The 27,641-nt window shown below is 41.2% G+C and overlaps 1 protein-coding gene and 1 long non-coding RNA gene across 5 annotated transcripts; one reads left to right on the top strand and one right to left on the bottom strand.

Annotated features, from left to right (window-relative positions):
- Positions 1-830: 830 nt before the first annotated feature.
- LOC148222792 (uncharacterized) lies at positions 831-4,547 on the bottom strand. Its single transcript, XR_015805360.1, has 2 exons — positions 4,290-4,547; positions 831-2,917 (listed from the first exon to the last, which is right to left on the bottom strand). It is a non-coding gene; the product is annotated as an uncharacterized LOC148222792 (long non-coding RNA).
- On the top strand, positions 4,548-26,974 carry MKNK1 (MAPK interacting serine/threonine kinase 1). 4 transcript variants are annotated; one of them, XM_014872031.2, is made up of 14 exons: positions 4,548-4,645; positions 5,484-5,598; positions 8,037-8,132; positions 11,124-11,222; positions 11,930-12,027; positions 13,473-13,552; positions 14,960-15,033; positions 18,035-18,139; positions 21,110-21,165; positions 21,718-21,813; positions 22,582-22,776; positions 23,387-23,551; positions 24,167-24,210; positions 25,124-26,974. In XM_014872031.2, the coding sequence occupies exons 4-14, from the start codon at positions 11,126-11,128 to the stop codon at positions 25,350-25,352; spliced, it is 1,239 nt and encodes a 412-aa protein (XP_014727517.1). In that variant the 5' UTR covers positions 4,548-4,645; positions 5,484-5,598; positions 8,037-8,132; positions 11,124-11,125; the 3' UTR covers positions 25,353-26,974. The 4 variants fall into 4 exon arrangements, with proteins under 4 accessions (XP_014727517.1, XP_014727518.1, XP_014727521.2 ...); XM_014872032.2 differs by having other exon boundaries at positions 24,170-24,210; XM_014872035.2 differs by lacking the exons at positions 4,548-4,645; positions 8,037-8,132 and having other exon boundaries at positions 5,488-5,573; positions 25,124-26,969.
- The last annotated feature ends 667 nt before the right edge of the window (positions 26,975-27,641 follow it).

A 27,641-nucleotide genomic window follows, 5' to 3' on the forward strand; every position in this document is an offset into this window, starting at 1 on the left:
AGCCTGGCATTCATCTCCACATGGAAAATTTTAATGTCCACTTTGAGAATTTTTCCTTTTCCTTCGATGTGAAGAGCTTTACCAGATGGAACACTGAAACATGGTCTCTAGGGGTAGAGACATCCCAGGCTACTGATACACTACACGTGAATCATAAGGTGTGCTGCAAGAAACAGTGCTTTCTCTCATTTTTCTGGTGTTTTTAGGGGGTGGAGGTGAAAAAGGGACATTCACAACAAAGGAATGACACAGAAGGTTGATCCTGGCAAAAGTGATTGCATAAGCCTCTCTGGGTTTAACAGCCTAAATTTTCAGAAAAACTGAGCCTGTACAGATTCCTTGAACAGCAGAGGGAACAGTACATGCTGTTACATGCTGTGTGTCCTGAAAATCAGAATAGATTGCAGGTGCTTAAATATAGACCCAGGTGCTTGGCTGTGGGCAGATAAGAGCAGAATAATTCTAGTCAAGGCTTGAAATAATTTCAGCAGTAAAACACAGGCCAGAGTACTGTGATCCATTTGTAACACTGCTAAATCAAAACTAGCTTTGGTAATTACTTCTTATTTTGCCTAACAGCCAACACAGATGGCTCCTTCTCTGCTGCATGTGGCATGGTAAAAAGCAGCCATGCACTTGAAAAGCTATTAAAAAATAAAAGGAAAAGTCATGTGGAAGAAGGACTTATTGCAGTTAATGAGATAATTATACCATTTGAGGAGGTGCTTTCTTCTTCACTTTACATGGGACTTACCCCTGAAATATTAGTATAAACATTTCTCAGAAATACCATGCCTGTTCTATTAAAAACAACAAAATGAAAACCAAAATATTTTTTTATTTTTTATTTTGTTTTCCCTTCCAGCTTTATACCAGACTAGACTGAAACAAGATAACAAGATTTGCCCTCTGGTTAAGTGTGTTGTGCAGCTGGGTTATCTTTCAACGAACAAAAGGGACACAAAAACAACTCAAGTATATACACCTTGCTTTGAGAACAGACATCTGCTCCCACAGTAAGAAGATGCTGTTTTGTGTAAGAGCCCTTTAACCCAGCAGAAAAAGGCATAACAAGAAGCAATGAATGGGAATTAAAAACCACAATGAATTCAATTTGAAAACACTCTACAGAAGTTTGACATGCCTTCCCCTGAATTGATACAGTTCTAGATGTTGAGAGTCTGAATGTGGTTGCCTGGATTTGAGCTACTCCCACAGTCTACCCCTTACTCCTGTTCAAGTGGAGATTAACATGAGAAATCGTACAGACTTGAGTCCTAGTTCAAGGATAAAAAGTTTTGAGGTGTTGTGGAAATAAGTGGGCAGCTAGTTGAGAGCAAAGACTACTAATCCATTCCCTGAGGGGAGAGAAGGAAACAGGAGCATCCTCAGCCTGGATGGGCTATCAGAGATTCCTGTGGGGAACAGCTGCTGGGGCTGGCTTTGCTGTAGAGAAATATTCCTGGGTTTGCACCTTCTTAGACAGACATTCTTCTCAGATTCTCCACCAACTTGCATGAGTTCATCCCTCAGAACGCTTCAGAAGGCTTCAATGCTTCCGCTGTTTATACTGCCAGCTTGGTGGCAAGAACAAAGCATGCTTTCATCCTGGCAGAGGATACCGCAGAGAAACCACTGATGGTCACTAACCCCATCTAACCCAGGATTTGTGGGCTTCAGCTGGCTCAGGCACTGCTCTGCTTCTGACCTGTGTCCTTTGAACCCAGCTGAGGAATTGGCAGCTCTCTCAAACTGTGGTGCATCTTCCTGGCCCCTTGGCAGAGAAGGCAACCAGAGTAGGTAACATATGTCTCAACTTGCCTTGGATTTGCTGAGGTTGTGGCTTTGAGAGATGTGGATAGCCAGACAGAAACTGTGCAGTGCTGGGATGCTCGTGGGTTAAAGCTGTAATTCATTAACTAATCTGAATTTTGTGTTTCCACCAGAGCTATTTCAACAACAGCAGACACTATTGGAATTGAACAGCTTTGAGTGAAAAAGACTGTTATCAAAAAGTTACTAACCCTCTATGTGACAGCAGAGTTGAAAGGTTTGGGCCAGTACAGCTAAAAGTTGTTCTCACTTCATGGCACCTTGAAGATGGTTTCTGGCACTCTGTAGGTGGAAAGGGCTATTTCCCTTTGCCATCCATTTTCCTATAGGGTTTTTGTCATTGGGCAGTTTCCATCTCTCAGGTGAAATGGGGTAACACAGTGTGAAAATTCCCAGATCTTCACAAATGCAAACTAAAATGAGCTAGAACATCTAGATGTGATTTCCAAAGTCCTGATAATTTGCAATTGACTTAGATTTTTTTCCAGGCACATTCAGGTTCTGCCTCAAAGCTTCCCATTATTGCTCTGATATCTACAGACACACAGTGCAATTCTTGCAGTCTCTAGACATAAACATCTCCCATTTTCCAGCAAAACTTGCATCTCCATGGATGTTTGAAATACTTATGGAAATGATACTAAATCACAAACAAGGCAGGGAGTAGTATCTCACAGTTGTTCATCTAATATTTTTTTCTTTATAACAGAAACTCGAAATTTACCAAGTTTACAGATTTTCATTTAGTCTACTAAAATGAGAGCTGAAATGTCACCCAAACTGAGAATAACCTTATCAAATACCCATCTGAGTTAATATGGAAATGAGTCCACCTTCCTGCTCAGCCTTACAGTGGGAAATGGCACTGACAGCTGTCTCTTCCTGAGCCTTTTTAACACCCGTGAAGTAAATCAGAACTTTTCTTTGCAAAACTGAAAGACTGGGATCATCTGCAAACTCCAAAGCAAGGTTTCTGCTATTATTCTCTTGGAGCTGTTGTACAAACCAGGTGCCTTATGTCTCTGCTGAGAAGAGAACCGGATTGTTTTTCCAATCAAGTATATTTTCTGGCAATATAACCAACCTAGAAAGGGATAAAACTGACAAATTAAAAGCCTAATTCAATAGTAGTTGTTAAAAAAAATTGAAAGTATTCAAGTGGCATGTTTGTCTTTCCTCCACTGCTCTTACACCACTGCCTCTCTTATTTAGACGCATCGGACACAAACGGAACATATGTTGCACTACTAATATAAAAAGAGAGATCAGTTGTGGGGAGGTAAGGAATTAGCTGGAGGAAAATAGGCTGCATCTAAATTGTTTAAGAAAGAGTAGAAAAAATGCAGAAGGACTTGGATTATCCCAAAGGGGATAGGAGGAAGTGAGGGTGGGACACAGAGCTGCTGCTGAGGTTTTCAGCACCACCTACTCGGAGTCCTTCGGACACTTGGTCCAACAGCAGGGTTTCCATGCTGTGCCTCTCTAGCTCTATCCAAGCTCTTGGTTGCTGTCACTTTACTTTTTCTTTCCGTTCTTAGTCTGTCCTGCCTAAAGACACACCTGCCTTACTGAACGTGAGTTGTTTAAGCAAAGATGGGACGTGGCGCCCCCCTGACACTGCCGTGTTTGGTCACAGATGGGACTCAATGACCCTCGGTTCTCCAACCACAGTGATTCTGTGATGGGGGAAGGAGAAGACTGCAAGGAGCCAGCCCAGCCTGGGGAGAAGGGCCTGATCCCCGCTGCTCCCCCTTCCATTCCCTGTACCATTCCCCGATCCATTCCCTGTTCCGATCCCTATTCCATTCCCTATTCCATTCCCTGTTCTGTTCCCCTTCTGTTCCCCGTTCCCTGTTCCATTCCCCAATCTGTTCCCCAATCCTTTATCCATTCCATTCCATTCCATTCCCTCTTCTGTTCCCCATTCCATTCCCTGTTCCGTTCCCCACTGCTCCTTGTTCCATTCCTCAATCCGTTCCCCATTCTGATCCCTATTCCATTCCCTATTCCATTCCTTGTTCTGATCCCCGTTCCATTGCCTGTTCCACTCCCCGTTCCGTTCCCGTTCCTTTCCCCGTTGGGTTCTCTTTTCCATTTCCCATTCTGTTCCCCATTCCCTTCCTGTTCCATTCCTGTTCTGTTCCCCGTTCCGTTCCAACAGGAATGACAGATTGGTCTTTACAAACAAGTTGTGGGTCTGCTGGCAGATAAGGCTAGCACTGAGAGATAAAAGAACCAATGGGAAGGATTCCACTGATCGATGAATGGAAAAAGATACTTGCCTTTACAAACAAACCGTAGGTTTGCTGATAAATGAAACTGGATATTGAAAGATGAAAGAAGCAATGGGGAAAAACTATGAATTCCATAAGAATTAAAAATTAAAAGGGAGGGTTATACATTGGAGGGGAATCTCAGGGATCAGGCGTCCCGAGAAGTCTGCACCTCTCACCTACCTCAGCCAATGGGGAAAGAGAGAGGGAAATGCGGCCGGCAAATAGGATAAAAAGGCAAGCTGCGTCCTCCAAAGAACTGAGAGATGCCATGGGAATGCCCCATCGCCTCTCCCTTTATTCGAATAAAGAAGAAGCACTCCCGTGTCTCCTTTTTGGACATAAACCTATGGCGTTTGAGGATTAATTTTCCGGACAGTTTCCCGTCCCGTCTCCTTAGAGAAGCCGCGGCCCCGCCTGGCGCCGGGCGCGCTCCCGGGCGGGGCCGTGCCGCGCGCAGGCGCGTTCCCGCCGCCCCTCACGCTGCCGGGGGCGGGCGGTGCCGCCCCGCCGAGCAGGGACCCGCGGCCGCCATGGAGGTGAGGGCGGTGGGGCTGCGGTCACGGCTCTTCCCGGCTGGGCCAGCTGAGGGGACGCGAGGGAGGGGAGTCCCCAGGGGCTCGGTCCGTGTCCGCCGGAGCTGCTGCGGCTCGTCCGGGAGTGTGGCGGGCAGAGCGGGAGCCCCGGCTGCTCCAGCGCGGTTGGAAGGTGCCTCAGCCCTTCCAGCGGCTTTGGGTCTGGGGGCCCTCCCCAAGGAATGCGGGAGTTTCCTCGTGTCTGGAGCTGGAAATTTATTCCCCGAAGGTTTAAAATGCTTTGTTTTATTCATAGTGCGTTTTTCAATAAAGAGTGGTAAGTGTGTACACTCCTACGGCGGCTGCTTTCTATTGAGGACATTGCTGGAGCAGGAAAAGAGCAGGCAAAGGAATGAACCAACTCCTAGGTGTGATCACGAGAAATCTTTTAGTTCCTGTGTTTTTCCTCTGGCATAAAACGAGAGCTGAGAACCCCGAGGAACACTGAAAATCTGCCTAATGTGCGCTTTTTGGCATTAGTTTGAGCAGGGTGACCTTCTGAGGCGAGAGAAGCAGCGGGCGAGCCCTGGGTGACAGCTCGGCTGCTGGCATCAGCAGGACGTATGATAGCCAAAAAATCAGTCCATTCCCTGACACCACTGGCACTTGTCTGTGAAGTGTCAGATTTGTTGAGAAATAAGCCACTGCCTTTTTTTTTTTTTTTTTTTTGCCATTTACAAGCTGACCGCTTCTAAAAGTCTGTATCATACAGTGTTATGATTCATTTCACAATTGGCTTGGGAAGATTGGTGTATGTTCTGATAACTTAAAAGAACTATTTGCATTTTTTTAACCTAAACAGAGCTCCTCTTCATGTCTCCCACGTGCTGGATGGAAGCAAGGCAAAAAACCACTCCTGCAGAGCTGAACCTCTTTCACTTCAGTTCTAAAGGTGTTTTGTATTGGCAGCCTTCCAGGTAAAGTGGGGTGCCTTTGTGCATTTGAACCTTTCTTGGTTCTTTAAAAGTCTTTTTCAATCAAAATCTTCTATGACATTATTTCATGGTAACCAGTACTCTGTAATGCTTTCAAAACAAATATTTACTGCTGTGAGGAATTTCCTCTCTCCTAGTACCTTCCTGGTAACAAATGTTAGAACACTGGTGCAAATCTTATGAGACATCAAATGTGACAATGCAGTGGAGTTTAATGACTTAAATTAAGAGTTGAAAGCAGAGAGAGGGGGAAAATAAAGAAGAATCAGTCAGCTTCAAAGTTTAGAAAAGCATTAAGTTAGATTAGCTTCTCCAAACAAGTCTGCTTTCTGGTGTAGGTGTATGTTGTGTAGCTTTTTTTTCCAGTGACAAATGTGATTATCTGTTTGATCGTTTGTGGGGTGTGGAGCAAGAACAGGAAATGTTTATCTTGTATCTGTATGAAATGAAAAGTTGTTGTCCAAGAAGTCTTTCTCTTTGGTTTACACTAGCAAGGGAGCTGAGGGGGATTAGAGGAGCTACTTGGTGATGCAGAGAAAGTCTTCTGAGAGTTGTTCATGCCATCAGATGTAGAAGAAAGTAAACAGCTTGCTGTTTAGTAAGGGGCCCTCAGAACCTACTTACATTGGAGATCGCCTTAATTTAAAAGTGCTCTAGGGGTTGAAGAATGTTTAAGTAGTTGAGTCAACACACTATTGTGAGTTTTCTCATTTCGAATGTGTGTGATGGAGTTTAAAATAACTTTGCTTCTAAGTTCTTACTGCCCTGTGATGGTAAGTCTTAAATATGAACTATCTGCCAGTGGTGAATAGCATTAAATCTTCTGTTTGACTGTTCTGCTGGATGTGGAAAATGTTCTTTAGTGCAATAACCAGCCTGTGTGCCATGTTGTTCCCAACAGGGGTCACCATTCACAATTATTTGTTAGCCCTGTGAAATACATCCTATTATATCTTCCCATCCATGTGGCTGCCTTGGAGACACATTGTCCTTGAACAAGAAATTAAGAAGATTACAGTGTTTTTAAGCCACCTTCAGTCTAATTTGTTCTCCTCAGTTGTTATGTCTCAGCTGGATCGGGAGACTTCTCTTGTTTGCCTTTGTCCTTCCAGTGGGGCTGATAACAGTTTTTTTGCTGTCATTCTGAATGATAACTAATGCTTTTAAAGAAATGCTTGTGTGCCTGGGGAAGCGCAGGCTGATATCAAGAGGTTTCATGTCTGCAGCATGAGTGTCAAACTATGCTGTTTCTCCAGCAGGAGAGGGAAAGCGTGTGTTCTCCTCTCCATTAAGGTTCTCCCTGCTTCCCCAGCAGTAATTCCTGGTGAAGTAAGAAATTGGGAGGGAGGAATCTATCTGAAATAACTTGATGTGATCTCCTGAAAAGTGGGATCCACCCATTGCTGGAGGGTTTGACTAGAACCTCAGGAAACCCCCACTTAGTTTGCAAGGGAAGTTAGCTGAGACTACCAAAAAGTTACTCTGCAAATTGCCCGAGCAGGAGATAATGTGACACTGATCTTCTGGGAGTGTGACAGAGGGAATGGCAGGGGGAAGGAAAGAGAAACGTTGCTGTAACCTTTTTCCCCAGCATGAAGGGTTTCAGGCAGGTGATGTCAGCTGTGGCACTCTGAGTTGTTACAGTGATAAGGCTGGATCAATAATTTTTGTCAGACTTGCTCTTTCATGAAATTGGATTGCTCGGGCTTCCTGTGAACTTTGGGGTGTTCATTTGAAAATGTTAATACTCTTGTATATTATTGAGAAGATGTAGGAATGTTTTTAAATTCCTCTCCCTTCATGGATAACTCAGATTAAATGAAACTTAAAGTTGTATTTTGGGTGGACTGAGAAGGTAACTGACAGCAAAGAATGAATTGTGGCAAAGTAGTGCAAAAATCAAGAGTATTCACTTCTTACAGTTTGAAATTGATATACTTAATACAGAATGAGTATAAAATAGTCTCTCTGATTTGATACACGAGTGTCACATCATTGCACATTCTTCCTCTTCAAATTGTATCTCTCTTGATGTGTAACATTATAAACACAATTAATCACTATGTAGTTGCTTTTTAAAGGCAGCTTGGGTTGTTCTGAGCTTCCTGCAGCTTGGATGGATTTTGTAGAATCAGCAGCTGCTGAATGTGTCCAGTTTCATTATGAGCCACAACTACAGTGTTGATGGAGAAGGGAGGGTCCAGGAACAATGTGAATCACTAAGCTGGGAAGAAAACTGGACTGAAGTATGTTTTTATTTTGTTCCAGTGAAATTGTAGGGGCATGCTTTTGCTCTGTGTTCATGTGAAACCCAGCACAACAGGTCCCTGCAATGTCCTTAGGCTCTGGGCACTACCTAAATGCGTGGAAAAACATTTTCATGAATTTTTTAGTGGTAATGTGATGGTGTTTCTTTTCAGCTCCAGAACAACTTGGCTCAAGCAAGACCCAGTTTTGGAGCAGGTGGTGGTACCTGGACTCTGCTTTCTTCCACTGAGTTCAAGCGCACAAACAAGGTATTTTCTTCCTATTAGAAAAAGGCATCTCTTCTGTGTTTTCCACGTGCTTCCTGTTACATGTGCTTGTTTTCCAAATATACTCTTCCTTCCTTTGGAAAGCAGATTAGAATGAGAGAGGAGTTAGGTCTCGGTAGTGGATTTTGGCATGTTCATATATGGAGTGTTAGGAAGCAAGATAAAGACGACTTAGGGTCTGAATGAAGTGAAACCTGTGGTAATAGTTCCCTGTCTTCTTCTCTTGGCTTTGTTTGCAAGGGTTTTTTTTACAGCAAAAGGCTGTAACTACCTTCCCACACAGGCTCTGAATAATGTGTGTGTTAAATATTGCCTCAACACTGAGTTATGATGATGGTGATAAAATTCAGGGGCTTCAACAAAACTGCAGCTAAGACAGAAACTTGCTCTCATTTTACTTACAGTGTGGATTTTACTGGTAATATTACCCTGAGTAATAATCCTAACGTGACTGGAGGAGGACAGATCAGAATTTGAAGACACTCATCCTGGAATATCCTGATGTGTCCACAGGCCATTTCCCTCCAGAGCAGTCCATCCAGTCCCTGAGCTCTCTGTCTGGCAGAGTGAGCTGCCTCAGAGCCCACAGTGTCCCTGTCACCAGAAGCGTTCCTGCAGGATGCAGAGCGCCTCAGCATTGCTTGGATGGTTGAGGTGCATTGTCCTTCCATGTCACCAGAAACTCTTTTGGTTGTACAGTTGCAGAAAAAAAAAAGGCATTTCTTTGAAAGCTTTAAAAATCTCTAAAGTGTTTGGCTGGACTAAAGGCATTTTCTTGTGGTACCAGCTGTTACTTAAGTGCTGGTTCATTATAACAAAGTGAGTAATGAGTGTGAAGCTGTGATACCTTTAAGGGATAAGCTGTGTTGACAGAATGAGCTACACAATGATGTGAAATAGCAGACCAGAGCAGTAATAAGAATCTAATACAGCAAACTTTTCATGCTTTAGTGTGATGGCAAATTTAGTCAAGACTATAGGTTGAAAATGTCAACTTTTCAGCAATTTGTTTTCAGTATACATGACTAGTGAACTTCCTGTTTTCAGGGAAGCAATTCTCTGTAATTTAGGAATTGAGTCAGACTAAAGGGAATTGAAATTATGTAGTGAGTTAATAAACAGCTGACTGTAAATATCAGAGCTGGCTGGTAGAGTGCAGGAGCTAGTTGTGAAGAAATATGTCAGCTCTGCTAAGAGACAGGATTCACATTCTGGAGTTTTTGCTGAGTTTTAGTCTGTTTCAGGCTCTGAAACTGTGATACTTGAAATGGAATAGAATCTGTCTAGCTATGACTTGTAGAAGGTCAGGTCATTAAAGTTACTTGTTTGACATCTTCTGGAAATCAAGCACTACCTTCAAGCAGAGCAGCCCTATCTTTGAGCAGCTTCATGTGTCATCTCAGTCCCAGTTCTGAGTAACTCCTGATGCAGGTTGAATTGAAAAAGAGGAGAGCTGGAATTAGCTGCCAAAGGCTCATCTTCTCGTTATGTGAAAATTTGAAGCTGTATGCGTGTCAGATTGAGTTAAAAGGAAGCTGTTTCTTCAGAAATTGGTAAAATGTGCTTTATATGACTGTATTTAAGAAGTCACGTATAACATCCATCATGATGATTTCTGAACACGTTCTGCCTAAGATTTGAAAATGAGGTTTTACTATTGTTTTGAGTATTTGAGTTATATATGTTAAAGTGTTTCACTAAGTTGTTAAGGAGAAAGGACTTTCAAAATAACACTTGTCCTAAATTTTTAGACGTGTGTGTTTTAAGTAACACTCACAGTAGCTATTACTGACAGATAAGAACAAGAAAAACGTAATGGAGCAAAGAAAGTATTTCATATATTGGTAGATTGTCTTGGAATGTTTTCTGCCTTGGAGCTTCTCCCATGTTTTGAGTACTTTAGAAACAGTGAAATGCAGGAAAACTGCTCTTCACAATCTCTGTTAAAAGAGAATTGACAGAAATTTTTGGGACTTGCTCTTTCTTTACCAGTGTTCTCATAATTACACTGTTTCTATTGATTTAGCTTTTCTGTAGTACAAGATCACTAAAAGTGAATTTAGTCAGAATTCCTCCTGGCTGTGAAGTGTCTTAGGTGCACTTTGCTACTGCCTTGAAGACTTCATCTGAGATTTCAAACTGTTGAGGCAAACTTGGCTGGATGTGACTGGTGTGAAGTGCTCCTGCCTAGAACCTCAGTGTGCAATCATTTAACCTTTTTGGAGATAGATTAGCTGTACAAATATGGCAGTGTTTTTATTTAGGCCTTCAATAACAATATGCAGGGGTTTTTTTTCTGCCGTGTTATCTTGCATCAGTGAATTGTTATCTCTGACTAAGCTCTTGTAGTATCTGCAGCTAGTAATGTAGGAAGAAAAATCTAAATGCCATAAACACTACATGCTTTGGAGCATAAATAACCCACTGATCGGTGGTTTAGAAAGGTACATTATGGTTCTGTGAGAAATGGTTTTCTTTAAGGCCTTTTGGCAGCATCAACTGACCTAGATTGCTCCTGTGATACCTTAACTCCTGTGGTTGCTTTGTTTCACTGAGTGGTTTGGAACTTCTCCACACCTTCCTGCTGTTTTGGAGGCTTATTTTCTTGAGCTGATTTGAAAAAAATCTCTTTGTAAAACAGTAGAGTAGCTCAGAGAAGAGTGCCCTTGTGAGGGCTGCATGTGCTGTCTGGTATGAGGGCACATGTTCTGTTATTTCTGTGCCTTACAGTGCTGTGAGATAAGGATTCAGTGTAGATGTGTTCCCTCCTGTTTTTACATTTATTTATCAATCCTGCGCCCCCCAAACTATTGATTTGCATCCCAATTGCCTTTTTAGGCTTCCTCTGATATTTGGAAAAGAGGTGGTAGCCTGTGATGAAGAAAGCAGAGAAACTTTTGGATAGATAAGAACATGTGTATTTTCTCCTAAAGTAATTGATTGTTAAAGTCACCTCTATGTTCTGCCACACAGAGATGGTCAGCAGTCAGCCTGTCCCCATAGCAGACAGTGGGAAAAGGAAAAAGAAAAAAAGAACCAGAGCCACAGATCAGGTCCCTGGGAAGTTCGAAGGTTGGTGACAATTTAAAAGTTTTTAATTGTTATGGTCTACTTTGCTTCTGCTGTTTCTCTCTTTTCTTAGCTAAACATTACATTTTTTGGTAGGAACAGTGCTGATGTCAAAATGTTTTCATTGAATAGATTTGTGCACAAAAAGTGTGAAGTTTTGTAAGTAAAATATAGATCGGTGAGAAAATGAGCAGTGTAAAAGTTCTTAGTGTGCAAGTAGCAAGGTACATTTCAAATAAAGTTGGTAGTAATGTTCTAGGCTTAAATGTTCAAGTTTGTTATACTTAAAACACCATCTCTGCAAGTAGATTATGCATGGTAGGCATTTCCTGAGCAAGGAGTTGTTTTTCACCTGAAAAAATGTTTTAGTTTTACATGAAGACAAGGAGGGTGGCTGAGATCCTAGAGATTGCTGAGATATAAAACGTTTCTAGTGTGAACAAATGTGCAATTTTGATGCTGTAATAAAGTTTACTTCTAATTTTTAATTTACTTCTAATTTTTTAATTTACTTCTAATTTTTCTGTTACTTGAAAGAGGGAGGTGAAAAAGGAAGTGTAGTTAGGACTGGCATGTCTGCTTTAATACCACATAAATTTGAGGGATGCTTATCAGATAAAGAGATTGTCTTCATGTTATCTATTAAAATAACTTTCACTTTCAAAATTCGCTTTGATGGATGTGTCCTTTCTTCTGGATTTCATTGGCAGACTTGTACAAGCTGACTGCTGAGCTGCTTGGTGAGGGAGCATATGCTAAAGTTCAGGGTGCTATCAGTCTCCAGACTGGGAAAGAATATGCAGTGAAGGTAAGTAGAGAGTAAAAGCAGCATCACTTCTGTCTGTGATGTGTCCACTTCCTCTGAGTATCTCAGGAAAAACCTGCAACAGAGCGGGTAATAGTAAATCCTTTTAGGAAATTTCTGATGTTTGAAACGAGCTTGTTTTATAACTGTTGAGAAAACCTGTCCTCTTAAGTGTTGTGCCTCCAGAGTAAACTTGTGGATCGATTGCAGGCAGAAATCACAAACAGTAAATCACTGTGATGGTTGGATCTCAGGGCAACCTTTCCTCTCAGGCCCTGCTTTGGTTGTAGTCTACCTTTGTCTCCGTATGAAAGAAGAGGCTGAGTCACTATACAGCATAGCCTCCCAAATAGTGCAAGCTTTTGGGTGCTGCTCTGAGTTCAGAGAGCATGAGGTGCTGCCAGTGGTTCATGTAAATCTTTATTTTTTGATAGAGGCCAGTCTTCTTTCTGTAATGTAATTGAAAAGTGTTAGGGCTCATTTACAAATTCGTTGTTATTCTGAACCCCCCATTTAATTACAAACAGAAATAATAGCAACAGGGAATCTTTATGTTTGATTCTATTCAAAATTAGCACAAAAATTTAAGCCCCTTTAAAAATGTAGTTCTTTAGATACTTTTTGTCTGTACTTTGTAAAATTGTTGAAGTTGAAAGGTTGAAATAAACAAAGCTCTGCATTAGGAATTTGATGTGATCAGATACAGTGACCTGTGTAGTACTGATGAATGGTTGCCTGTTCTGCACTAGAGAACTCAGGCTGCAGAAATAAGAAACCAGTCCTGAATACAGATGATGGTGATGTTTTGGTAATGTCATGAACTTTCAGTTTATGCAGCAATCATTCAGGCTCAGTCTCTGTGGAAGGCCCTTGTTCTTGTCCTCTTTCAACCTGAGAACAATGTGAAGGAAAGTGACTTCTGATGGCTCTGAAGTGGAATATATGTTTTCTTTAGGTTTTATTATTGGGTTTAAAGTTTATATTATGAACTTAACTCTCATTTTGTGATGAATTTGGTACTTCTTTATTAAATGCCTCTAATGACAAATCTCTTCTTTTTGACTGTTCAGTGTCTGATGTGACTCAAATCTATTTTTGGTAGAACTCAAGAGGATATCCTGTTCTGCACATTGCAAAGTTAAAATGATGCAAGAAAAACCTTCTGGTAACTGGTTGCTGGCTGTGTAACATGTGGATTTAGTTCCTTTCTTCTCTTCCTGCCCTAATTTCTCTCATCCTCTGAATACCTTCCAGAGCTCTGCTGACACTGCTCTGCCTTGTAAACAAGTGCCAGATGAGAAATTGAACAAACAAACAGAGGTGGAGTGTTTTTCTCCAGTGGGCATGCCCTAGATTCAGACCTTGGAACAGTTACCTAATTGCAGAGCTGCATGCATAGTTCCTGCAGTAATTTTTCAAATACGAGTTCTTAAAACTCTTTTTCACAGATCATTGAAAAAAATGCTGGGCATAGTCGGAGTCGGGTTTTTCGTGAAATAGAAACTCTGTACCAGTGTCAAGGTAACAAGTAAGTATAGTCTTGTCTTTGTTTATTTAAAGTTGTTTTGATTATTTGTTTTCAAATTTTGACAAGGTTAGAAGCTTTGCAGTAGTCTCCTTAAACCACTTGAAATGTAGACTTGACTTATTCAGAGGAAGAATTTCCCCTTCATTACCTGTGAGATTTAGGGGAGCTATTTACAGATTAATAGTTACATAACTCAATTAGAAGTCAGGTCAGTGTAGCTTGATTGTGCTTCAGTGATGCATGGCTTTTGTCCAGATGAGAAATTAACGTTTTGACACTCTCCCCTGTGATTTCACCATCAGCAAAAGCTGACATGATACCAACTGCTGTGGAAAGAAAATCTTGCCATTCCTTTCCCTGATGTGTGGTTTGTCCTCCTCCTTGTCAGCCTTTCTGCTTTTGCTCTGGAACTCTTAGATCAGCAAAAAGCTAACATAGTTCTCGTTTGGATGTGTGCTGACTTCATGTAGCCACAGGATGAAGCAACTGTAAAGCTGCTGCTCATGTCTGAAGAGGAAGAAAAGCTATGCAGGCACTGGCAGCATGCTCTGGGAGCTCTGTGATGGGTTTGAGCCAGTTCTGAAGCTACTTTTAGATGTCTCTGTTAATCTAGAATGTATATACAACAGATGCTATATATATTACAGTTGTGCAGCTTATATTGAATTTTTCAAACAAATACTTAATATAACATACAGAAATAACTTGTTTACCAAACTCATGGGCTTATGTTGTGCTGTAGAAGAACAGACTGTGACTTTCTTCTTTTGTGAGGTTAAGAGTAAGTGGTCATCCAGTGCACAACTGATGGAAAACTCAAGCTCACACGACCACATGCACAATTTCAGGGTTTAGGTGTACCATTAAATGTAAAAAAATCTGACTTAGACATTCGGCATTCTCAAAGCAACCTGCGGTATTTGTGCTGCAAAGAATTTACATGAGCTAAACAGGAGTTAATGTAAAAATGGCAACTAAGGAGCTGGATTTAATATCTTGTTGACAGATGCCTGTGTCGTTTGAGCTCTGTGTGTTTTGCTTTGTGATTTCCGGAGAGAAAGAACGCCAGTTTAATTATTTTTTCTTTATTTCTGCCTTCAGCACAAATGCAGCGTTTTAAATTATTAAATACAACCTACTACCAGTTATCTTCCTGTCAATTGAGCACTAGCAGAGCTCTCACAATCCTGAGTGTGGTGTTTAGCCTGTTTCCTGTGCTTAAATTTCAGTGTGAGCTGGAAATGTGGTTTTAATGCCACAGGCAACCAAAGCAACTTGTTTAAATTGAGCTTGTATTTTTGGTTACTTCTGGCACTTCCTAGTTATCCATGCTGAAACTCTTCATTGCTGTGTGTATACTCCATGCTTGTTTCTTTATTCTCTTGGTTTTTGTTTCTTTTTTTAAAGGAACATTTTGGAGTTAATAGAATTTTTTGAAGATGACACAAGATACTACCTGGTCTTTGAGAAGCTGCGAGGAGGTACTGTGCAGAAACTGTGCCTTTACTCATTGAATCATTTTGGCTCCTTTTTGCCTCTATTTTAAAGTAGTAATTGAAGAACTTTAAATGCTTGAGAATTTCAAGACAAGAAGTAGGGGAAGTATTATACACAACTTGAAGTATGGTTATTCTGGAATATTGATGGGTTTGGTCATGCATTTGCAATCCCTTTCTGTGTCTGAGTGATGGAAGTGTCAGGTCTATTAAAGTGCCAGGTTTGAAATACAGTCAGTAGGTCATGGGACCTTCAGACAAGGGAGACACACAGGATATCAGGTGTTATGCATGATCCTAGTGCAGCATCTGTGTCCTCTGGCAGAGTTTTCCCTTGATGTAGGATGGCCTTTATTGCCTGGAACTCTTGGAGCTCTGTTAAACAAATCATCTTGCCTTGGGGGTGCTGTTAGTGAGAACAGTTTTGCTTGTGGGTGTTTGAGAGTCCATCAAGTGAGCCTGAGTGGTCACTGGTCTCCAGCACTTCCCACTCACCTGAGGAATGAGAAAGCTGCAGCAAGTACTTTATGGACTTTTTCACATTTGTCTGCATGGAGCATAAATACAGTACACACTAATTGCATGGCTATGCAAAACTAGGAGTTCATGTGGCCAACCCTTCAAAGGAAAACTGAGCTTCTGGAGTATCCTGCTGCCCAGAGGACATCATCTATTGTCTCTGGTCAAGAAGGTTTCCAGGACCAAACTGTATGTGCAAGAAATAAAAATTCTTTCTGCATAGATGCAGAACTATTTTTGAAAGAGATGAATGTGTATATTTCGTGACTAAAAGCTTTTGTTTAACTTTTTTCAAAATTGCTGTATTTTTTTATTGTGTTTTCCCATAATACTTTGTCTTAATGCACAGATGTCTCTGACAAATTAGCTGTAATGGGGCTTGATTGAGATGGATCTGCATTTGTCTTTTTTTTTCATCTCCACATTCTTCCATTAGTTAACCCTCTTCTTTGTGAGTCTGTGGTTGTCAGTGTACCTGCACGGCTTCTGAGAGGAAAATAATGCTACTCCTTCTCTCTTAGCTACTGTTTTTACAGGCTCAGCTAGGGCTGAGGCTAGTTTTCTCTTAAAAAATCAGTATTTGAAGTGTTAGGTTTGAAGACAAAGAATGGGAATTAGGGTCAGATCTGATGCACTGCAGATCCTGCTGTGAGCAGCAAGGCTGGCAAGAATGAGAACATTAATCTTCAATGCAAGCCTTATTTCAGTAACTCCAGTCTCAGAGGCTGCTCTTACTTACAATGTTGGAGCATAATTTGGGCTTTCCATTTTCAACTTTGCATTCCAGTAGCTGTGGTAACTGAAGGAGCTCTGCTCCTGTCTTATCTGTTTTCCTTTCACTGATGTCCAGAGTCCCTTTAGTATCCTTTCCTGACAGCATTTTATAATTGAATGAGTTTAAATCGAGCTGGTTAGATTGAACTTGAGTGATTTAAGAGTTTTTTCCTCTTTTTTTTTTCCCCCCTCTGAAATGCATTTTGAGAGGTGCTGTATGATGCTTTCTCTCTGATGAGTACTGGAGAGGTAGGAGCAAGTGTGGCAGGAGTGCCCTGCTATTCTTTCTTCATGAGAATTCTCTACGAGGGCTAAATATAAAGTCAGTAAAGTATGTTTTTATTGATATTGATATAATTCTTACCTGAGACAGATTGAATATCAGCTCTATTCAGAAAGGTAATTTCAGATAAACCTGCTGAGTGAAATGAGAACTTCAAGTGGCTTAGTATTGTTTCCTGCCAAGTGTGGGGTCTTTTCCACAGGGCTGGAAACATTGAAGAACTGTTACTGCTTTTTAAAGGTGCAAAGAACAACTACACCAGGAAACCCCTTTGAACTTTGTGCACTCAAGAAATCTGTAGCAAACTGAAGGTGTTGGTTTTGGCAAGGGAAAATGTATGTTTGAAATCTAATAACCTGGTCCAAAGTGGCCTTCCTCCCCTCACCTGACACAGCATGGCTGTGCATATCTGACCAGTCTTTTGTCCATCTCTCCTTTTTGAATATCGTTTCTCTTCCCTCTCTGAATGCTCACTGTGGAGGAATGGCATTGATGGTATTAGAATAGGAATTACCCAGTAGGAGATTTCCTTCCACGTCTAGAACTGAAGAATAAAAGTGAAATCACCTGAGATAAAAAATGTTGAGTGTACTGGGGCTAATAACAAATGCAGTTACTTCTTGAATTTCTTTGCTCGATTGCTTTTACAAATATACCTCTCTGAATAAGAAAATAGAAGGCAATAGGCTACTTAGGGAGCTGGGATCTCTGTGGACTACATGGTTTTTAATCTTTTGAGAGGTATGATTGAATTCACTTTCAGAAAATGAGGAATCAAACCTCCCTTTATTCTGTGTTAAAGGGATACCTGTCTGCAAGCTACCAGCCCTTCAGTATGTTTTAATTTAGAAGTCTTTTGTCAGATTTTCTATCAGTGCAGAAGCCTTGTCTTGGTGCCTGTGGGAAATTTGATGTGTATTTAAAGGTCAAATCTCTTTTTACTTTGATGGTTTTGAGGCACAAAACATGTATCCTTGACTTTCAGGGCAAGGTTTCAGTGGTGACATTATAGAAAATGAAGATAGTTTGAGTATGACCACCCAGGACCTCGGGTAGGTTGAGTATGTATCTCCTTAGCTGGTGTTTGAGTTTTTCTGGTACTATTGGCGAATCTCTACTGTCCCAGTGTGTGGAAAACAGTCATGTCCTGGGGCAGTAAAAAGTGATTGCCTCTCATGCTGTGCTTAAACTAGACAGCTGCACTGTTTGAAAATTATGTTCTAGCACACTTAAGAGGTGAAGCTGCTCAGTTCTGCCTTTTATTCTTAGTCATTCCCCTCTTTGCTTCACAGAAGTTGCCTGCTGTGAAAGGCTGCTGTAAAGTGTGAAAATGAGGTTATGGATTCATGATACTTGGAACTAGTTCAGCATTCATACTGAGGTTTTCTCTTTCACCTGTTACCCTGACAGGTTCAATCCTGGCCCATATACAAAAGAGGAAGCACTTCAATGAACGAGAAGCAAGCAAAGTGGTGAGAGACATTGCCTCTGCTCTGGACTTTCTTCATACAAAAGGTGAGAGAAGGCTGCCTCCTCTTTACTGGTCAATGCTGTACACTCAGGTTATAAAGCACTTTTGTCTCTATGTAGCCAGCTTTTGCTAGTGTTTCCATTTACAGCAATGCCAGATGACTTAAGCTGTTTTCCTCTATGATATTATTTTCATATTGTAGTATTTTAAGTAATTAGGAGTGTTAAGATGGTATAGGCTTTTCAAGAAGAAAACTTGAATCAGCATCCAGAGAGAGTTAATATTAGGGTTGAGTCTGTTTATTCCTATTACATAAGCCACCATATAAAGGTTACTCAAAAAGGGTCTAATAAAATTTCCTAGTCTTTCAGATCAACAGAGTTACTTTTTTGTAATTACTCAGAATTTCTGCTGGTCACAAGACCTCTTGGTTGGTAGTAGCTTTTGGCTTCCACATTTAGACTTTCACTGTTAAATTGAGAGACCTAAGTGAACCGTAGTCTTATCTGAAGGTGTCCTCAGTTCCTTTGGAATTTGTTTAGATGTAAAACAGTTATGTTTGTAGAGTTTTTGTTTTTTTAATGTTAGTATTTTTCTACTGTTTTTTTGACTTGGGAATACTTTAGTTTAAATTCAAAAACTTCTGTGTATTATGGTCATCCCGGAGTATATTTTTGGGCTGAATGTGATGGATACTTTTGAAGTCTTTCCTATGTTGTGATTATCTGGCCTTGCAGCTTCAGTTACTGTTACAGTGACTAGCTCTGAACAGAATGGCATGTAATTGGAGACTGCTTATGGGTTATTTGTTATATTTTTTCTTTTCCTTTTTGCCATTCTGATTAGCCTGGTAGATCTCAGCAGACTTGCATTTGCTGCCTAAACTGCTTATTATTGGTCCTGGTTCAACAAATGTTTAGTTGTAGTCTGTACTTTTAAGTCACAGGACTGTTTATGTGCTGAGATGGAATCACAGCATTGGGTACCTCAACAGGTTGAACCCATTAAGAAAATTGTAGCGATGCATAGGGATAACAGCGGTAAACTTAAGGAATGTGGATCTTGTCACATGTTGTGACTGTTACAAGAAGTTAATCTGATGTGAAATCAAATTTAGTCTGGGTTAAGAGTTTTTGTAATTTTCACAGCCTGTCTATGTGATAATTCAACATTAAATCTTCAGAGAAGGTGCTTCTTGAATACCTGAGTTTAGAAGATTTTGACTTTGAGATATGGGACATATAAGAAACAGGAAACTTAGGCTGAATATGTGGAAAAATGCTTTTTTGATGTGCAGGGCTACAGTGGGTTTCTTAACAGCTGGAAGTCCAGGTACCCCGCTCAAGAGATTTAACATCAATTCAGCTAATACCTTTCTATAGTTCTTTCTCAGCTTTTAGTGTTAATTCTCCTTTTCCCAAACAAGAAGAGGATGTTTGATTAAAATAGCTGTAGAGCAGCAGTCTGCTTTCTTGTTGTTTGCTGTGAGCTGGGACAGCAGGGACATAGCTTGCAGAATCAGCCACATCCCCTTTTCATTTTATTGTTCTCCTTATGGTTCTTCCGTGTGACATTAAAATAATTAGTAAGTAGGATACAGAACACTGAAGTAAACAGGAAATTAAAGCAGTTTTATTGCACAACTTAATGGTGAAGTCCTATAGCTAAATGCTTTTAAAAAAATTTGAATGAGGACAACTAATCCTTTTGCCAGGAGTAGTTTAAAACTCAGCTGGATGATAATCCTCTCCTTACACCCACTTGGGATGTGTGTGCTTTATTGCTAATAATCTATTGGAGGGGTGTTTAAAAGCAGTTGTTTTCTCAGTGGTCTGGGCACTGCAAAATCAAATGTTACATAATCAGACATTTGAATTCACACAGTAATACAAAGAGACACTGTTGGCTTTCTCCTTGTGAGCCACGCCAGCTGTTGGGAGTTTGGTCAGCCTTGATGTAAATGTCAGCACAGGTCACCTCGCTGGGTTCATTGTCCCAGCTTTTGTGCTCAGGCCATGTTCACTGTGTCAATTTGAGCACTGATTCCTTTAGATTGGGGCTCTACTGTTATATTTTAAGCCACATCTTGTGGAGTGTGCTGAAGAAACATTAAAAGCTCCCTTGCCTAGAGTTTGGTGAAATTTTCCTTCCTATACTCTGAAGTAATATCAGGTGTCCTTGGAGTGTAAGTTTCTAAATCAAGGCTAGACTGCAGTCAAATTAGAGCCAAGTTGCTCGTTTGATTTGATTTTTTTTGCCTCTCCTTTTCTACCTTCCCATTGAGTTTGATCATATTAAATGCAGGACTTCCAGAAATTGTGTTTTTAGGCATTTGAAGAACTTCTTTGACAACAGAGAACCACCTGGCATGTGGATTACACCGATAACTTTGTACTTCCCTGTTAGGTTTGCCTGTTCTGATAAGAGTCAAATGAAGGAGCCCTTTGGTTGTTTTCCTTGAGCTTTTCTTCTGCATCTCTAACTGAACACTTAATTTTTCATTTGCTTCAGCAATGAGTATATACCTCAAAGGGATATTTTCATCTGAGAGTCGAGGGATTTTTTGCAGAGGAGAGTGCCTCAGGTACTGTCTGTGCTGATAGGAGTTCAGGAAGCCAGTTAATCCATCTGGAAAGAACAATTTTACTGTAAAAGGCACAAACATAATTTCATTAAATTGTGTAAAGAATTAAACTTTCTTACATGTCAGTCATCTCAATAAGCTGGTTTTAAGGAACATAATTAATTTGGGCTAACAAAAAGTTCTGATGTTAGGTTTTTATTTGCTTGACAGACTCTCCTGTACAGTTAAGGATGATAAAGGCATAGCAGGCTGCAACAGTGACTTTTAACACTTGCACTTTACAATTAAATTATTATATTTAAGAGGGGCAGGTGTGTATAGCAGGCTCAGACCTAGAATATTTCTCAGGCCTCCTTCTAGTAAAGAGAAGTTATGAGAAATAAAACAGGGGAGTATCCTTTCTAATGAACATTTGTACTCTTGTGTTTAGGTATTGCTCACAGGGACCTGAAGCCTGAAAATATCCTGTGTGAATCTCCAGAAAAGGTGCTCTTCTGGTCTCTTAACTTTCCGAACTGAATTTTTTAACTTGGTCGTCAAAAACAGTCTTTGTGTTTTTTCTCTTCTTGAAAACTTTTGAACCCATTAGTGAACTTCAACTAAATTTAACAGAATTGAAGCTTAAAATTCTTCTTTGAGCTGTGAAAATGTGAACATCTGGCTAAGAGATAAAAAGCCAACTGGCCTTATAGCGGGATGGCAATGACACCCTAGTGCCTCGTCTGTTCTGAGCAAGTACCCAGATGGACAAGCAGCATCTAGAGGCCAGCTGGTCACATTATCCGACCAATTTTCAAAGTGCCCTGATGTGTACTGGCACTTGCCTAACCAAATAAAAAAATAATGTAACAGTATCAGGTGCTGGTGGTGTGAGTGAAGCTGGGGCAGGGCAGGCGAATGGAAGGAGTGGAAGGTGGCTGTAAGAGACTGGCTCTCACTAGGGACTTGTGTTCTGTACTGGCGTTTTCTACTTCACGTATATACATATTCATATATTTTGTACTAATCTCAGTCTTCCTGACCTCTTATTTTTTTTAGATATCACCAGTAAAAATATGTGACTTTGATCTTGGCAGTGGGGTGAAGCTGAACAGTGCATGTACTCCAATAACTACTCCCGAATTAACAACACCGGTGAGAGACCTATTGTGGTTCTGTGCTTTTTTTGTTCTCCTAGAAACCAATTTTTTTTATCTCCAGAGACCTTCTAGAGAGCTTACTGCCACTATACCCAGTGCTGGACAGTTCATTTCAAGCAAGGGTATGTGTGGTAAATACTGGCTTGCTTTCCCAATCACAGAGCAAATATACAAAAGCACAGGAGCTCACAGTGTTCATTCTCCTGTTGGTAAGCACGAGACACATTGGTCTTGCTTACCTCTTACACAGTCAAATGGGGAAACTTTTTGTACCCATTTTTGTGTGCTTATGGAGAGACTTTGAACCTTAATTTTGTGTTCATTTCCCTATGTTTTGGTTCTGTAGCCAAGCCAACGAGCTAAGGAGAATGCAAGCTCTCTAATCAGGGTGTAGCTTTATAATACACATTAGTTTGAAAAACTACAGTCCTGTGTTTTTGCCATTTACTGTGAAAGAAAAATCTGACAGTGTTGCAGAAGTCTTACAGAATCTATTCCCCTGATACACTTGTCTGATAATTAATGGATAAGATTTAAAAACTTGAAAGATGTAAATTAATATTTTGACCTTGGGTTAAAGGTTCACAGCCATGTGTAACAATTTGTAGTGCTGCTAAAGAACTATAGGAACTTGAGTATTCACTAATGCCTAATTTCTGCTTTTGCACCAAGTCCCTGGGTATAAAGAGTGGAAAATTACAAACCTGAGTCTTGTTTTGATGTGACCCTCCCTTTAAAAACTTGCTTGAATTTGGTTTCTTAGTGTGGCTCTGCAGAATACATGGCACCCGAAGTGGTGGAAGTCTTCATGGAGGAGGCCACGTTCTATGACAAGAGGTGTGATCTGTGGAGCCTGGGGGTCATTCTGTACATCATGCTCAGTGGTTACCCCCCTTTCGTGGGCAACTGTGGCACAGACTGTGGCTGGGACAGAGGAGAAGTCTGCAGAGTTTGCCAGGTGAGTGTGCATTTCCTGTGTGTGTGGCGAGTGTAGAGTTCTCCCTGGGCTTTGGGTGTAGGACTTGCTGTAATGTCAGCAGTGGAGAGCTGTGCCTGATGCTGGCAGGATGAGCTATCACTGGGAAGTGAGGGTGGCAGTGTTGAAGTTCAGTGATACCAGTTTCTGAAGTAAGGTTGGGCAGCTGCCTTTCCTTCCTCCTGTAGTGAGATCTCAGAGCTTCTCCTTACGTTCTTCCCCACTCTGGAATCCTGCCTTGTTCTGTAACCCTTGATCTAGGTTATGGTAGTCACTGCAATTCCTCAGATAAAAGCTGAGCCCCAGGAGGGTTGTCATGCAGGGCCTGAATTTATTTTCTAAAAATGGAGGTTTTTAGCTGCTCTCTTAGGGGTGGGGGGAAGTGTTTTCAGCAGACAGTGTATTGTGTCCATCTTAGGCTGCAGAGCCACTCTGTGGAGCTGCCTGTCACTCTCCAGTGGCTGCATTAGGAGACTGGATGGTTTCAGTTGTTGCCCTCCACATTAGGTAGATAAAAGTGAGTGGGAAGTCTGCCTAAGAAACCTTCTGGTTGCAGTGTATTTCAATTGAATGATTTTTCCTTTTGACCTAGAACAAGCTTTTTGAGAGCATTCAGGAAGGCAAATATGAATTTCCTGACAAGGACTGGTCACATATTTCCTCTGAGGCCAAAGATCTCATCTCAAAGCTGCTGGTTTGTGATGCCAAAGAACGACTTAGTGCTGCTCAAGTTTTGCAACATTCATGGGTTCAAGGAGTATGTATCCCCGTTTATATTAAGAGTTCTTCTTCTTCCAAAGTGACAAACAAGCTGTTCCCTGTCTCTGAACTTTTTATTAGAGTCCTTTTGTGTTTCAGTGCTTGTATCTTGATTAATTAAATGATACACAGTGGCTTTATTTTTTCTGCGTGATAGATATTTGGATGAATATGTCAGCCTTTAAGTGTTTGTTTTGTTTAATTATTGCTTTGTGCATTTTAAATGGCTTTCTTGTGAATACCAAGCACTGCAGTACACAAATTATTGTGCTAATACAGTAATGCAGAATGCTGGTAAATATGGTTATAAAAGAACAGCAGTGTCCTCTTTTGTTTCAGTTTCCAGTTCAGGAAAGAAGGAATAGATCCTCTGGAGAGTTTCCAAAGCTGTAGTCTTATACCTGCAAGCTGCGAAATCTTCTTGTGGGGGGAGACAGATTATGAAATATGCTTTTCAAACAGTGATTTGTAAGCCCACAGTGAATTAGTTTATTTGCAGTATCTGTTGTAAAGTTGTAAAGATTTGGGGGAGTCACTTGGTTTTTGACACTCTTGGGAAAGCTTGGTTCTCAGCTGCTAATATGTAACTAACTTCTCTTAACTGCTTCTTCAGCAGGCTCCTGAAAGGGGATTGCCCACCCCTCAAGTTCTTCAAAGGTAGGGTTTATTTTCTAAACATCTGTAAACTTGGCCAAGAATAATTACTGAAAGAATGGGTGGGAGAGAGGAGTTGACAAATTGGGAGGTAACATCTCTGGCTGAGAATGGAGCTTCATAAATGTGCTGCACTAATTTTGTTAAGAACATCAGAAATACTGAAGCTCTGAATTTTCTTTATGACCTAATCTTGCTTGTTTGTGGGAAAAGCATTAGAGGGAATTCCTGCAGTGCAGTGTTAATCTTAGACAGGAGATAATGATAGCTTTGTCAGCTTGCTGCCCAGGAGGGGGAGAAAAAGGCATAGAGGCATGTGTTACCCAAAGAGACTGCTTTCTGATGGGTGAATAATCACCATAAACACAGCCTCGGATCTGACTTTCGTTGTAGTTGGTGGCACTCACAATACCCATTTACTGTGAGCAGGACAAGCCTCATTGGAGGTGATCTGATGGTTGATTCTGTATGCCAGAGAGCCTGAGTCACACAGCTTTTTCTGTCTCTGTGTATCTGCTGGTGATTTCAGATGGTTCTCCCATCAGCAATGCATTTCCTTAAGCCACAGGTGCAGTTAAAGTGGGACTGCAGTTCTCTGGAGAAGGACAGCAGAATGGGCCCATATGCCCATCCTTTGAGAATAGGTAGAAATTAAGGGTGACATCTCAGGTTTATAATCAGAAGTCCTTGGCAGAAGGAGGAGTAGAACTGTGGCTGTTTTCAAAATCCCAGAGTGTTTTTCTCATGTATTGCTGGTCCTCTGAGTGTGGATAAATGCAAATAACTGGTCATTCTGCCTGCAAGTCTCAGTGATCTGGTAGAAGAAATAAACACACCTGGAAATAGATACTCTGCTCTGACAAGTGGGTGAAGTGCCTTTGTTGAAACAGTTTCCTCCTTTTCTTTGCCTGGCCAGGAACAGCAGCACGAAGGACCTGACCCTGTTTGCTGCCGAGGCCATAGCCCTGAACCGGCAGCTGTCGCAGCACGAGAGCGAGCTGAGCACGGAGCAGGAGAGCACCGCCCACACTGTGTGCTCCATGAAACTGTCCCCTCCCTCCAAATCCCGCCTGGCCAGGCGCAGGGCCATGGCACACGCCACCAAAAACAGCGACTTCCAGCCAGTTCCCCATAAAGCCTTCTGAAGTTGTTTCCTGCTGCGTGGGGGGCAGGATCGGTCTGTGTTCTTTTTTGGATTTTCAGCGCTGATAAAAGCTGCTCTGCTTCTGACACTTTGATTAGGAGCTTGCACTTGTGATGTGACTTGTAACTTTAAGGGGACAGTTTTTTATGGGAATGGTTTTTTATCTGTCAGATTTAGTGCATTAAGACAATTCAACTGTTTTTTTTTAACTGCGGAAGATGAGTTTGCTGCTGTATTATCTGATGTGATAAATCACTAAGTTTTCCTCATTTTCTTCTTAGAAGAGCACAGTTTAAAATACAAACTTGAAAACATCAGGAAAAACCCACGCTTTGCCAGGCAGAGCATCCAGCCTCTCCCTGCCAATGGCTGCCCTCCTTGATGGCACATTTTGAAGGTGCTGCTGTTATTGCCAGCAGTAGGGACTGTTCTCAACCAACAGTGCCCTCCTATCTTTCTTTAGACTCAGGAATGAGGATGAAGGCTGGGTGGATCTCTGTGTCCATTACCTTCATTGGGCTTAAACTGAATGAGGATGGTACTGTAAAGTGCAAGGATTGCTCATACTTCTAGGGAGGGAGAGAACTTTTGGGTAGCTTTTTTGTGTTATTGATAATTTGTGTGTCAGCATGTGGTGGGAAAACTGGGAGAGGTGAGGTTTTTATCTGACATGTCTTCACCTTTAACTACAATGTACTCCATACCATCTGTTTTTAAATTTTCTGGAGTTTGATGTCCATTATGTCCCCTTGGAACAGTTACATTCTTAAATCTGATAACCACAGTGTAACAGACTGTTTATGTAAAAGTTTATATTTACTGTTAGGTAGGCTTTTTAATACTACTGTGGAGTTTTATTATATTAATGCTGTCCTCAGCTAAACCTTCCTCTCTGTAAAATTGTATTTCTCCATGACCTTTTGTATGTCCTACCTGGAGTTCCTTATGTGAACAGACGGACATTAGTGAATTTTGGTATGTGAATAATTTACAAACGCCACAAGCAGAGGTATAACTGTACGAAAATGGTGCTGCAGCCATTGAATTCTGCCTTCTGCAGTAATCTCAGGCTGGGTGTCTAGAGTTTTGCTTCCAGTTCAATACTGTGGTGCAACAGAGCCAAGAATCATTTGGAAGGGTTTTGGCTGAAAAGCTGAAGATTTTAAGTGACCAAAGGGAGGTCCGTGGAGAAGGACACAGATGTTGAGCACTTTCTGAAACATAAGCTGTGAAAATTGGGCCACTGAGATGCCCACGATGCACCTTAACTTGTCAGCCCTTTCTGAAACCCTTTTCCAGGGCTTTGTGTGCAGGGGGGAGGAGGAGGCCCCAAAGTGCCAGCACAAAACCCTCCCAAGCAGAGTGAGAAGGAGTAAAGTAGCAGATGCAACAGGCACTTGGAAGTTGAAAGGTCAAAGCTGAATGTCTTTGCATGGCCTATTCAGAGTGGTTTTACATGATCAGTAATATCAGTGCACATAGCTATTTTTATAAAACATGCTGTATTTTGTGACTAATATTAAAGTTGTTATTTAAAAGTTTTTATACATCGTGCCAGCCTATGAATGATGAAATGTATTTTGCTTTTTTAATTAAAATGCTCTAAGTTATGTATTTAACACATTTGGCAGTTCCTTGTGGTTTTTTCCTATTTGTGGTGACACAGAAAAGAGAATTACTTCTTTGTTTGACGCTGGGTTTAAGACAGTTGAAATCTCTTGAGGACTAGGCATACCTCCCTCTTCTAGTGATTTATTTTATTTATCAGTCTGTGATCTCAGACTGCTTTTTGGGAACTGAGAAAAGTGCCCCAAGCAGGGAGGAGGTGTTAAGCCAATTGTTCTGCTCTTGTGTGTAGTCTAGTTCTGAGTGCCTCTTACAGAGTAATTTTTTAGTTTCTTTGGAGGTCTGTGGCTCTTGAGTGGGGAAGGTTGTTTTCCTGGAGGCGTGGGATGCAGCACTCCCAGTGCTCTGTGCACCTGCTGCCTTGAGTGAAATCTGAAGAAAGCAGGAATCCCAAACCAGGTGCCAGGCCCTTTATTTGTACTTGCCTTCCTTTCAAAGGAAAGTTAAACTGTGCTTTAAAGTTATCTGCTTCTGCTTCCCTTTTCCTCTTGGACAAGAGAGGTAGCAGAGCACAGGAGACCTTCTGGCAGGAGTACAGGAGTGATGTTTCAGTGGGGCTTCAGATCACTGAATCTTTCTTTGCCTTGAAATGAGAAGTCGGATTCAACTGATGATCCAACAAGTGCTTCTTTTCCTCTGATCTTTACCTTTCACTGAGAGTTCA

This window comes from Sturnus vulgaris, chromosome 9, assembly GCF_052056855.1.
Source record: "Sturnus vulgaris isolate bStuVul1 chromosome 9, bStuVul1.hap1, whole genome shotgun sequence".
Classification (NCBI taxonomy): Eukaryota; Metazoa; Chordata; class Aves; order Passeriformes; family Sturnidae; genus Sturnus; species Sturnus vulgaris.